At 39.3% G+C, this 14,009-nt stretch overlaps 1 protein-coding gene across 6 annotated transcripts in view; it reads left to right on the forward strand.

The window, feature by feature from the left end:
- LOC111158746 (serine active site containing 1) overlaps positions 1-7,393 on the forward strand; it is a 50,425-nt gene extending 43,032 nt beyond the window's left edge. For 3 of the 6 annotated variants that reach the window (XM_022520984.1, XM_022520987.1, XM_022520985.1), the window contains 5 exons: positions 534-628; positions 1,871-1,968; positions 3,371-3,553; positions 4,622-4,765; positions 6,322-7,393. In XM_022520984.1, coding sequence (XP_022376692.1) covers positions 534-628; positions 1,871-1,968; positions 3,371-3,553; positions 4,622-4,765; positions 6,322-6,458 — 657 coding nt within the window. In that variant the 3' untranslated portion in view covers positions 6,459-7,393. The remainder of the gene's footprint in view (positions 1-533; positions 629-1,870; positions 1,969-3,370; positions 3,554-4,621; positions 4,766-6,321) is intronic. The other 3 variants (XM_022520983.1, XM_022520986.1, XM_022520989.1) reach the window with 3 other exon arrangements.
- The last annotated feature ends 6,616 nt before the right edge of the window (positions 7,394-14,009 follow it).

Consider the following 14,009-nt stretch of genomic DNA (forward strand, 5'->3'; position numbering starts at 1 on the left):
GTTGCTGGGGCTTTGTCCCACCGGAGCTTCTTCGCCTCATGGAGGCTTAGCCTGCAAAAGGAATGGTTTGCGCTTGGTCTCTGGCAACACTGATGTAGGAGGGGACAAGTGGCCCTGGGGCCACAGTGGAACCAGGACTGTAATCAGAATCTCTGTGTTCTCAGCTCGAACCTCCAAACATCAGACTGTACTGTCTGTCCTGAGATCTCCACTTTCTATAAAATGCTTTCTAAAAGTCCATTTGATCCGGACTCCAAAAACCTTCTCCCTTTTGGCTGTAGCACACTAAAACTGAGAACATTCTCTTGAAACTAGCAGCGGCTTTATGCTATAAATCTTGATGCCTCCTTGTGACCAGAGACATAAAAAGATAAAATGCTGGAACTGGTTTCCTAGTCACCTTTTAACTTTATTCTAATGTGATGTTTTATAGTCGTATCGCAGTGGCCTTTAGTTACAGGTGGCAGTCACCAGCAGACCGTGGGAGTGGTGGAAATTCATGTGTGTTCTTTTGTACCTTCTGTTTTGCATAGACATGGTTGGCAAGGGACTGTCCTGCTCTCCGAATTATATCTGTGGAGTATGACACCAGCCTTAGCGACTGGAGAACGAGGTGTCCTGTGGAGAGGTGACAGAGGGGACACCGTGGACAGGGAGGAAGGGCTGGGGCCCAGCACCCTCAGGGACTGAAGGGAGCTTTATCTTTTCATGCTACAGACAGAATTTTTTAAATGAAAACCTAACCTCTTTTCTCTTCCTTCTAGAAGGAGTTAGTCATATATAAACAATGAACTGGGGGAAGGCTTAGATAGAGTGTCAGTCTTGGGTTCCTAAAGTGGTTCATTCATAACTATTCTGGTACTAAGGACCATGCGTTCTATAGCAAAATCTCCTTTACTCCCAGAAGCAAACATGAGGCTTTTTGCTTTTGTGTCCGCAAGTATATTGGCTGCAGGAAGCAAAGGAGAAGATGCTGAGCAATGTAGTCCACCTCTGTCACTTGTACGTCATACGTGCTGATTGTATATACAGCAGGAGGAGCTCTGGACCGCTAGGCTCTGGGACCTGGATGGTAGCTGACTCTCCCTTTGACCCACTGTGCAGTCTTCAGTCTTTAACTTGCTGGGAAGCTTGGTCTGTAGACTGAGAGTGTTGGTCTGAATCAGTGTTAATAAGCTGAGCGTTGCCTCTGAGTGGCCCCCTTGTAGGTGCCGAGGCAGTGTTCTCAGGGCCAGTGGGCAAAAGCCCCGGGGCCTTTCCCCATTGCACCAAGAGGAGCTCTGACAAAACTTTATTGCAAGGAAAGGATTTTATAGATAAACAGTTCAAAACTATCAACTCTGATAGTTTCAAAGTTCCCTTAGCCTAAAAATTACTTTGAATTTTCTGACTCAAAGATTCATAGCTTTCTGGAATTTCTAAATAAACCAAAATGATGAAAACTTAATGTCTGCAGCATAATACAAGTAGAACTAAGTCGGTGAGCTCACAGCAGACAACACAGCATTATCTTCAGGCCTCATCATAACAAGGACACACATCCTTGGTGGTGGGGGCAGCTGGTGTGAGATCCAACTTGTAAAAATTGCCAGATGCGTAATAGGTGCTCTCACCCTGCTTGTTTAGGGAGTGAGTGGCTTGTTCTGGGCCTGTGTATTCCCAGTCATACCACTGTGACTTCGTTAGAAGTGGGGAATGAGCAGTTGTAGAAATCAAACAGAGTAGGGGACTCCTGACCCTAAAATGTGGTGTGTAGTATTGGCCCAATAAAAGTTCTTGCCTTAAAAACTTGGATAGTAAAATTTGGCGGTGGCAGGGGGGTACAGAATCAATAGCTTCATAAAATGCCTGCTGTTTTCATTTTGTTCAGAAAGTCCATTGCATTCAGGAGCAATGAACTTCTCAGGAAGCTCAGAGCTGCTGGCGTTGGGGAGAGGCCAGTCATTTGGGTATCACACAGCATGGGAGGTGAGTATGTTGCATTTTTGTGAAGCCGGCACTGGGAGGTTATCGTCAGCTAGTGGGGCTCACCTGTTACCAGAGCTGCCTGGTTCACTTAATACTGGCCCCCTTTCCCTCTAAATTAATGCTTTTGGCTATAGCTAAGAGTTTTTAAATTATACTTTCCTTCCATCCTAATTGTTTTTCCACAAGGGGACCTCTAGTAACAAACCATATCAAAGGAACATGTGGTTGGCAACATCATGCTTTCACGTAGTGATAATCAGTAAACATCAGAAGCCGTCTGTGGGTTGTATCAGCCTGACTTGTGCCTGTCCCTCAGCATTCCTGGCTGGTCCCTGCGCTCCCCTTTCCTCCCTGCATCCCCAAGCATCGCAGAGCCCACAGCCCCAAGCTTGCTGAGGAGGCGGTGCAGTGGTAGATGTCTGCTCTTTGGGTCCTGGTGTGTGCTTGCTAACTGTCGTCTGTTCTTCTCGGCCCACTCCCCAGCCCATTGCTCATGGGAATTGTCACCATCTGCCTTGGTACAGCCCCAGGCCTAGTTCATCTGATGAAACGCTCAGGACTGCAGACTACAGAGTTAAGGCTTTTAGCTGCGAGAGGGAGGGAGATAGATGTAGCCCTTTGTGCCCACAGAGATCCATGGTTACCATGGAAGTGACCTCTGGGTTGTATTATCAACTTCAGGCCCAAGAGATGGGGCCTTCCTTGGTGCGTTTGCCTACAGAAACTTTGTTTTCCCTGGTGGATAAACTTTATGGGACTGTCTTTTTTGAATCCTAGTACTGTCTGTTGGTGTGGTCATTCGTGGACCGCTGGGGGCAGGCTGGGGAGACATGGTGCTGCATATTTACTTCATTGACAGACATGCAACATAGCAATGCTGCGTGCTCCTTCTGTGGGATAGTGTATTCTTTAATATAAGATCTGCCTTTCTAGAATCTTACCTGTTTGTAGGCTTGTATTATATACAGTTGGCCCTGAGACAGCATGGGGATTAGGGGTACTGACTACCCTGTGCAGTCAGAAATCTGCATATAACTTTTGACTTGCCCCAAATTTAGCTACTAATAGCCTACTGTTGGTCAGAAGCTTTACTGATCTCAATTAACATGTTTTGTGTATGTATTGTTACAATAAAGAAAATCGTCAGATAATTAATAGTACTGTACGAAATCCATGTGTGTAAGTGCACCTGTACCATTCAAACCATGCTGTTCAAGGCTCCGCTGGATTCTAGATCCGCAGTATTACCAAGTGCTAGTATTTTAAGGCCTGTCTGTTGGACTCTAGAGAATTATTTAAACTTTAAAGAAAACATCTTTCTTATTATTTGCTCCCTACCCCCTCTTGTTTTAAAATAATGGAGGGATGAAAAACACCTTACACATTTTCTTTGTACGGCTAGGTCTTCTTGTCAAAAAGATGCTGTTGGAAGCCTCCAAGAAGCCAGAAATGAGTACTATTATAAACAATACCAGAGGAATAATTTTTTATAGCGTCCCTCATCATGGATCCCATCTGGCTGAATACTCTGTTAATATTCGCTATCTTCTCTTTCCCTCTTTGGAAGTCAAAGAGCTCAGCAAGGGTAATATTTGTATTCTGTCATGAAGGGGAATTGGGATTGTATTAATATCAGTTATACAGAGAAGGAGAAAAAGACGGTTTCTAACTTGGCTATATTACCCCCATTTTATTATTTGTGTATAAATTGTGTTTAGATTATCATGGAAAATTTTTAGTTTGGGCTTGATTTTTCTTTTATACCTTTCCTTAAGCCATTATTTGCTCATATATAACAATTTTAATGCTATCTTAAATACTTTTAAGTTATATAATGTTTTAAGGATTATTCCAAATTACCAATGAACTGCTTTTTTTCCATGAGTTTGGAAAATCAACTGGTAAAATATAAACAAACTTAATATCCTGAAAACCTTAATTATTACTTATTTTGATTAATAAACATTTTCTCTGTTTCTGGAACGCCTATTAATCAATTTGGAGGCCGTGGCTGAGCCTTTAATATGCTAGTTGTCTTTTTGTTCATATTTTCTCTTTCTTCTGCTTTATGGAGAGTTACTTTATCTTCTAAACCTTCTATTGAACTTTATTTTTTTGCAGTCAAGTTTTATTTCCCAGAATCTCTTTCTTCTTCTCTGATTCTTTTGAATCATTTTAACAATACTAATTGGAGTTTCTTCTTAAAGTTCCTTTCTGTTTCTTTACTGGGTTCTGTGTCTTCCGTGCGCAGGTGTTTTGTTTACTCACTGGGTCTGTCTCTCTTGGGTTATAAGCTATCCTCTAAGGTCTGATATGTCTTGGTTGCCTTTTTCTAGTTGAGGATGGGGGACCAGGCCCTCTGATTATAGACAGGTCTTGTCGATGGGAGGCTGTGCTTTAGGGTGAAGGTGCCGGCCAACACCCTGAGGGACCCCGGTCCCACATAGCCAGTAACGTGGGGCCTCTCCCTCGGCCTGCTGGCCTCTATCATTTCTGGTGTGACTTTAACTGTTCACTCATCTTAATGACTTCTTAGGAAGGAGAGAAAATAAGTTACTATTTTGAACTAGAACCCTAATTTTCTCTTTAGTACATTTTATTATGAATTGGCTAAATAGAATTTGTCACAGTCTTGTTTCCTGTAATTCTACAGATTCTCCTGCACTTAAAACACTACAAGATGACTTTCTGGAATTTGCTAAAGACAAGAATTTCCAGGTGCTGAATTTTGTCGAAACACTGCCAACTTACATTGGTAGCATGATTAAACTGCATGTGGTACCCGTGGAGTCAGCAGGTATTCCTTCGTTTGACGTTTGTTTGCTATTAGATGCTGGTTGGTGGTACCTATAGTTAATCATAACCCATTTGTATATTCAGGTTCTCAGTTTTAGGAGACAGTTATGTGAAGATCTAGAGTCTGTTCCTTTCAGCTATAGATTACAATTTCTCTGCCGACATACAACCGTGGCATTACTCCTCCCTCCCTTCCTTTAGCTGGCAGAGGTTAATTGGCTGCCCCAGTGAGCTCTGTTGTAGTAAGAATTCAAAGTCCTTCTATCGGCTACAGCAAAGGGGCATTTAATAGACTGATCTTTGATTTGTTAAAGCTGCATATAGTGCAGCTAAAGGTGTGGAAGCTTTAATAAAAGAAAGATTTTTTTTTAACATCACTTTTTTCCAGTGGAATCTTAGATGGGGAATATTTAAGCACCAATTTCTTTTTTAGCCCTGGGGTTGGAGGAACTGGTCAATACCTATTACTGTGGTATATTATAATTTATTACAGGCTTTTTGAGGTAGGGCCTGAATCTTAATTCTCTTTACTGACTCCTTATTACTCATTATGTAGTAGATAACCCACACATTTCCCTCCTTGAAATGCTTTTCTCTCAACTGGCCAACCTGGTGAATTCTGAGGCAGAGTTCAGTGCTTAGTGGCACTTGGCCCTCCTGAGAGCTCTCAGGGACAGGAAGCTGGAGAGCCTGCCAGATGGTTCTTCAACCTGTAGGAGAAGTTTTGGCCTAACTCCATTATATATATCTGAATAAAATGAAAGACGTAATACTCCATAGTAGAACCTAAAGAGGCTTTACCAAAGTAAATGTGCTGTATGGTAAGAAGTTACTATGTAGTAGTTGAAGAACTTAAAAAAGGACTTTGTGGAAGCTTGAAGCAAAAGTAAAAGTAATACTGTGGACCAGCTGGTTGTAGCTGTAGAGCCTTGTCAAAATTCTCTCTGCCTTTTCTTTGGGATCACGAGGAGGTCTGTCTTCCTTCATAACCACCACCTTCGTTCCTTACCCTGCAGTCCTCACCGGGACCTCTTGTCACTTGCATCTAGGTGCACTTTGTTAGGCTGAAACATCAGAAACTCAGCTACAGCTCTCAAGCACTAGATCACCTTCCACCTGGCAGGGTGAAGAATGGATCCTGTGTGAGATATTCCCATTCTTGTCATCAGGACAGGGGAGCTCAATAACATAAACTCTAGAAAAAGAGGTGATTAAAAGAAGTATGGAATAATTCAGTAGTACCATGCATTGGAATAAAGATTTTGATGCTGCTACTGCTCAGGTTCTGTTCACTAATCAATTAGGAAGTAGGCCAAAACACATACGAAGAGTTTATGAAAGCTTAAAATTGTACCTACTGAGAACCCATTCTCATGTGATTAGTCACATGTAGCTTTGCTATGATCAAACCTCCAGTTCCTGTATCTTTTTAAAGTCCCTTAGTACAACCAAATCACCATTTAGAACTACCCATTCATCTTTCAGTATTGACGGGGGGGGTTGGGGGGAGAATCTAGATTTTTGCTTAGATTTTGTTGACATTTTTGTTTTCTTCAGATTTAGGCATTGGAGATCTAATTCCTGTGGACGTTGACCATTTGAACATCTGTAAGCCAAAGAAAAAGGATGCTTTTTTATACCAGCGTACCTTACAATTCATCTGTGAAACTTTAGCCAAAGACCTTGAAAACTGAGTTATCTTTCTTCCATTTTGCAAGAAACTTGGTGTTCTGTTTCTCTTTTTAAGCTCTGTGCAATCATGTGAATATGGTCTCTGTGGCATCGACCTGGTCTGCAGCATGTTGCAGGCAATGGAATATGGTTCTCAGTTCCTGCACTGTAAAGCACAGAGTGGCAAAGATTGAAGGGCCTCACTGGATTCTTTTGATTTAAAAGAAATTCCGTGTGTGCCAGCTTATGTTGTGCCATGTTGTCCCTGGTACAGGGAAGAAGCTGGTAGGGATAGAAAATGCCTTTTGTCATCTGCGATGGTCTCCAGCTCACACGAGGAGGAACACTGATGGTTTCTAAAGGGAGAACAATCATCACCTTCCATAAAAATACCACTCAGAAACTTCCTAGACGAGAGAGGAGACTGAACTAGAATATAAAGACTTTTTGTTCTGGGTTTCCATGTGCTCTAAATTTAAAAAAATATATATCGATGGAAAACTTGTCTCACATGTTAACTTTGTCAGACCTGTTGTCATCCATGGGTCAGTTCCTTGTAAGTTTTTATTTCCATATTGCTGAGAACAAATACTTCTCTTTTTTAGAAGAATTATAGCTTATAGTAATTCTTTCCAGACTGTAGCTACCTATACTTGTAATTTTTCCTGGATAAGGATAATGTAGCTAATCCATTATTGATCAGAGTATGAAATAAAACTATCCTAAACTATTATATATACTAACAGTACTTAGTATCAAGATTCTCTTTAGCTAAACAATGTATACCTTTCTTTTATGCTCATTTGAAAGTTGCATCAGTTGACCTTGAGCATGTGAGAAATAGGAAATCATGTATCTGGCTCAGTTGGTAGAGCATGTGACTCTTGATCTCGGGGTCGTGAGTTCTAGCCCCACATTGGGTGTAGAGATTGCTTAAAAATAAAATCTTAAAAAAAAAACAAAACTAGGAAATCATGTTGACTTTTTATTTTTAAATAACAGCATTGTTAAAGAAATCACATACCAGGATCCCATCAAAAAAGAGAATTACAGACCAATATCCTTGATGAACACAGATGTGAAAATTCTCACCAAAATACTAGCCAATAGGATCCAACAGTACATTAAAAGGATTATTCACCATGACCAAGTGGGATTTATTCCAGGGCTGCAAGGTTGGTTCAACATCCGCAAATCAATGTGATACAATATATTAATAAAAGAAAGAACAAGAACCATATGATACTCTTAATAGATGCTGAAAAAGCATTTGACAAAGTACAACATCCCTTCCTGATCAAAACTCTTCAAAGTGTAGGGATAGAGGGCACATACCTCAATATTATCAAAGCCACCTATGAAAAACCCACCACAAATATCATTCTCAATGGAGAAAAACTGAAAGCTTTTCTGCTAAGGTCAGGAACATGGTAGGGATGTCCATTATCACAACTGCTATTCAACGTAGTACTAGAAGTCCTAGCCTCAGCAATCAGACAACAAAAAGAAATTAAAGGTATCCAAAGTGGCAAAGAAGAAGTCAAACTCACTCTTTGCAGATGATATGATACTATATGTGGAAAACCCAAAAGACTCCACTCCCAAACTGCTAGAACTTATACAGGAATTCAGTAAAGTGTCAGGATATACAATCAATGCACAGAAATCAGTTGCATTTCTCTACACCAACAAGACAGAAGAAAGAGAAATTAAGGAGTCAATCCCATTTACAGTTGCACCCAAAACCATAAGATACCTAGGAATAAACCTAACCAAAGAGGCAAAGAATCTATACCTGGAAAACTATAAAGTACTCATGAAAGAAATTGAGGAAGACACAAAGAAATGGAAAAATGTTCCATGCTCCTGGATTGGAAGAACAAATATTGTGAAAATGTCTATGCTACCTAAAGCAATCTACATATTTAATGCAATCCCTATCAAAATCCCATCCATTTTTTTTTCCAAAGAAATGGAACAAATAATCCTAAAATTTATATGGAACCAGAAAAGACCTCAAATAGCCAAAGGAATATTGAAAAAGAAAGCCAAAGTTGGTGGCATCACAATTCCGGACTGCAAGCTCTATTACAAAGCTGTCATCATCAAGACAGTAGGTACTGGCACAAAAACAGACACACAGATCAATGGAACAGATTTGAGAGCCCAGAAATAGACCCTCAACTCTATGGTCAACTAATCTTCGACAAAGCAGGAAACAATGTCCAATGGAAAAAGACAGCCTCTTCAACAAATGGTGTCGGGAAAATTGGACAGCCACATGCAGAAAAATGAAATCGGACCGTTTCCTTACACCACACATGAAAATAGACTCAATGGATGAAGGACCTCAATGTGAGAAAGGAATCCATCAAAATCCTTGAGGAGAGCACAGGCAGCAACCTCTTCAACCTCAGCCGCAGCAACTTCTTCTAGGAACATTGCCAAAGGCAAGGGAAGCAAGGGCAAAAATTAACTATTGGTATTTCATCAAGATCAAAAGCTTTTGCACAGCAAAGGAAACAGTTAACAAAACCAAAAGACAACTGACAGAATGGGAGAAGATATTTGCAAACGACATACCAGATAAAGGGCTAGTATCCAAAATCTATAAAGAGCTTAGCAAACTCAACACCCAAAGAACAAATAATCTAATCAAGAAATGGGCAGAGGACATGAACAGACATTTCTGCAAAGAAGACATCCAGATGGCCGACAGACACATGAAAAAATGCTTTTTTCATCAGGGGAATACAAATCAAACATCAGGGAAATACAAATCAAAACCACAATGAGATATCACCTCATACCAGTCAGAATGGCTAAAATTAACAAGTCAGGAAATAACAGATGCTGGCAAGGATGCAGAAAAAGGGGAACCCTCCTACACTGTTGGTGGGAATGTAAGCTGGTGCAACCACTCTGGAAAACAGCATGGAGGTTCCTCAGAGAGTTGAAAATAGAGCTACCCTAAATAACCCAGCAATTGCACTGCTGGGTATTTACCCTAAAGATACAAGTGTAGTGATCCGAAGGGGCACGTGCACCCGAATGTTTATGTTATGTTTATGTTATTTATGTTTATGTTATGCAATGTCCACAATAGCCAAACTATGGAAAGAACCTAGATGTCCATCGATAGATGAAGGGATAAAGAAGATGTGGTATATATATACGATGGAATACTATGCAGCCATCAAAAGAAATGAAATCTTACCATTTGCGACGATGTGGATGGAACTAGAGAGTATTATGCTTAGCGAAATAAGTCAGTCGGAGAAAGACAACTATCATATGATCTCCCTGATATGAGGAAGTGGAGAAGCAACGTGGGGGGGTTGGGGAGTAGGAAAAGAATAAATGAAACAAGATGGGATCAGGAGGGAGACAAACCGTAAGAGACTCTTAATCTCACAAAACAAACTAAGGGTTGCTGGGCGGGGGGTGGGGAGGGAGAGGGTGGTGGGATTATGGACATTGGGGAGGGTTTGTGCTGTGGTGAGTGCTGTGAAATGTGTAAACCTGGTGATTCACAGACCTATACCCCTGGGGCTAAAAATACATTATATGTTTATTAAAAAATTTAAAAAAATCACATACCATAAAATTCACCCTTTTAAATATACAGTTGTACAACCCTCCCCACTATCTAATTTCAGAACATTTCATCATCCCTAAAATTAACTCTGTACTTATTAGCAATCACTCCTCACCTTTCCCCTAGCTCCTGGCAGACACTAATCTACTTCCTCTCTCTATGGGTCTGGCCTGTTATGGACAGTTCATATAAATGAAATCATACAATGCATGGCCTTTTAGTGTCTGGCTTCTTTTTCTTAGCCTGTTTCCAGGGTTCTTTGATGATGTAGCAGGTATCAGTACTTCATTCCTTTTTATGGCCAGTCAGTCAGTTGTGTGGAGATACACCACATTTGTTGATGCATTCATCAGCTGATGGGTATTTAGGTTCTTTTCAGGTTTTTTGGCTATTATGAATAATGGAGCTGTAAACATTTATGTATAAGTTTTTTTAAGTGGACATGTTTTCCATTCTTTTGGATATAGACTAAGAGTGGAATTGCTGGGTTGTGTCTTTAGCTTTTGAAGATGGTAGACATTTGTAGAATGGGATCATCAAAGCTGAAACTGGAGTATAGTGTCTGAAGTTAAACTGAGATCCCCCCCTAAAGCCTATCAGCCCCACTTAATTATGCACCGACCTAACAAGTGACTTAGCCACTTGTTTTAGTATGTAGATACAGTGAATGTAACCATTAGCTAACCACATTAACTAACAGTAAGTACTAGCTAATGGATGCCTATTTGCGTATCTTAAAAGCTGCAGCCTGAGGCTTAGGCTTCTAATTTAACACACATCTAGAGACTGATTCTCCATGGAGACTGGGGAGGCAGAAGGGAGCCATAAGTGCATTCTCCTTCTGGTACATTCCAGGTCACTGGTGTCTCTGTGGAAGAAGTTTATGCATGTCTTGTGCCCTGGCTTTTGTGGCTGCTATGCAGGGAATGAGCCCCTCCATTGCCTGGCTCTGGTGGCCAGCAGAGCTTGTGTTTGCAGGTCCCTCAGGACTGTAGAAAACAAACCATTCAGGGCATAGCACGGAGATAGCAGGCAGAACCACCCATCTTCCAAGAAGTCTGTTTACATACTTTAAAAGTCCAGCTTCCAATCAGCCTGCTTCTGGGTACTGACAAATCCGCCTCCACTTTGGAACACTGACAGGTTTTGGCAGATCCTCAACTGGTGGCAGACACTAAGAACAAAGAAGGGGGCTTGGATAGTCACAAAGGTTTGAGAGAGAACCAAGAGCTCAGCAGACTGAACGACAAGATTCATCTCCTAAATAAGACACTCTGTCAAGATTGGGAGAGGTGGCTGTTTTACATAATGCACAGAAATCAACAGAGTGTTGAGAAAAATGAGTAAACAGAGGACTATAGAAGAGAAAACTTGAGAAATAAACCTTATATATGGAGATAAGTGACCTGATAAAGAGTTCAAAATAGAGATTGTCACCAAAGTCAGAAGAATAATGCATGAGCAAATTGAGAATTTCAACACAGACCTAGAAAATATAAGCAAATACCAAACAAATCATAAAGCTGGAAAATAAACTGAAAAACTCAATAGAGTGTTTCAATGACAGACTGGATTGTGTGAAAGAAAGGATCAGCAGATTCAAAGATGGCAGTGGAATTCATCCAGTCAGAGAACCAAAAAGACAAAAGAGTGAAGATAGAATGAAGATAGCTTAAGGGACTTGGGGGTATCACTGCATTATAGGTCTCTTTGAAGGAAAAGAGAAAGGGGCAGAAAGCTTAGTCAAAGAAATAATGGCTGAATTCTCCCCCAACCAGGAAGCCCAGAGAATACCAAATAAGATGAATCCAAATATATCCACACCAAGAAACATTATAATTAAATTTCCAAAAGTTAAAGGTCAGAGAATCTTAAGAGTAGCAAGAGAAAAACAAATGGTTATGTACAAGAGAAATCCATAATACTACTGGCAGATTTTTCAGCAGAAACTTTGTAGGCCAGAAAAATGGGATAATAGAGTCAAAGTGCTGAAAGAAAAAAAATTGGCAATCAAGAATACCTGGCAAAGTTCTTCAGGATTGAAGAAGCGATAGAGTTTTCTGGACAAGCAAAAACTGAAGGAGTTCATCACCACTAGACCAGTCCCACATGAAATGTTCAGGGGAATCCTTCAAGCTGAAATGAAAGGATGCTAATTAGTAACAGGAAAACATACAAAAGTATAAATCTCACTGGTAAGTGTAAATATATAAATTCAGAACATGCTAATGTAATGGTGGGTAAACACAAATCTAGTATGAAGGTTAAAAGACAAAATTTGTTACTGGATATACAAGGTTAAAAATATGTAATTTGTGACATTGAGAACAAAATGGGAAGAGTAAAAACAGCTTAGGTAGACATCTGGAAAGTTGTTAGTTTAAAATGACATAAATATGTTTTACGTAAGCTTCACAATGACCTCAATGCAAAAACTTAGAGTAAATACACAAAAGAGAAAGAGAAAAGAAAACAATTAGACATGGACTTAGTATTGCCGTTTCATTAATCGTTACTTTGAATGGACTGAATTCTCTAATCCAAAGAAAAGAGTCACTGAGTGGATTTAAAAAAAAAAAAAACCAAACTATATGCTATCTATAAGACACTCGCTTCAGCTTTAAGGACACACACAGACTGCAAGTGAAAAGATGGGAAGAGATAGTCCATGCAAATGGAAACCAGAAAGCAGGGGTAGCTGTATTTAAGTCTACTTAGAAGTCTACTTAATATACTACTACACACAAATGCTAATTAATCTAATGAAGAGTAAAGGCTGTGTTCATTACTAATCAGATATAAACCAAACAGAATAATAGATTTTGACAAATTATATAGCTATTTAGTGGAAATGATGTGATGTGATATAGTGATTTTAGGAGCGATTCACATATGTTGGTGAAAATGAATCATTCTTTAATTGTGTCTAGCCATTTTTGAGTGCAAATATAAAAATAGAATTATTCCCTTTTCTATCATTGTGGCTGTTTCAAGAAAAACCTTTTGATGTAAATGTGAACTTTGACCAGTCTCCCTGGAATCTTGTACACGACATGTGACCTTAAAATTTTTAGCTATATGGTTAAACACGGCTGCATGAACATAAGTTCTGTCTCTTTTTTTAAGGGATTTATTTGAATTGCTGATAATTGATTAGCGACTATGACATCCATAATTTTTTTGTCTAGATGACATTAATTTAAGTCCTTTTTAGATAATAAAAATTCATGTTTGAATACTTAGCAGGTTATATATCAACATTATTAGTAATAAAATTATAACTTTATGCATATATATGGATTACTACTAAAAAATAGTACAGACATCCCCTGCTCAACATGAAGATGTACTTGGTTATCTGATTAAAAATCTGGGTTAAAAACTTCCCATTTACTCTTGGGCATTGACAGTTCTTAGAGTATTATGACTGATACAAACATATTCATTAGTGATCCTTCATTCCAATAATTTAAGTGTGGAAGTTTAAGACTTAAAGAATATTTGCCAACTATGATAAAACAAAAACAATAATGATAAAAAATATATATATATACACTACTACACAGTAGACTTAAAGCCAGAGACTAATAAGGGACAGAGAAGGTTATTACATAATGATAAAAAGGTTAATTCATCAAGAGAAAATAACATAAATATTTACACACCCAACATAGCACCTAAATATATGAAACATATTATCACACCTGAAGAGTAAAATATACAGCAATATAAAAATAGCAAGGACTTCAGTACCCTCCTTTTCAACAATGTATACATCATTCAGACAGAACTCAATAAACATTGGACTTAATGACATGTTAGACCAGATGGACTTAATAGATTACTACAGAACCTTCCATCCAACAGTAGCAGAATACACATTGTTCTCAAGTGCACACAGAACATTCTCCAGGATAAGTTATATATTAGGCCACAAAACAAGTCAATAAAATTAAAAAGACAAATCTATCAAGCA

This window comes from Enhydra lutris, unplaced genomic scaffold (assembly GCF_002288905.1).
Source record: "Enhydra lutris kenyoni isolate GAN:26980312 unplaced genomic scaffold, ASM228890v2 scaffoldscaffold62, whole genome shotgun sequence".
Classification (NCBI taxonomy): Eukaryota; Metazoa; Chordata; class Mammalia; order Carnivora; family Mustelidae; genus Enhydra; species Enhydra lutris.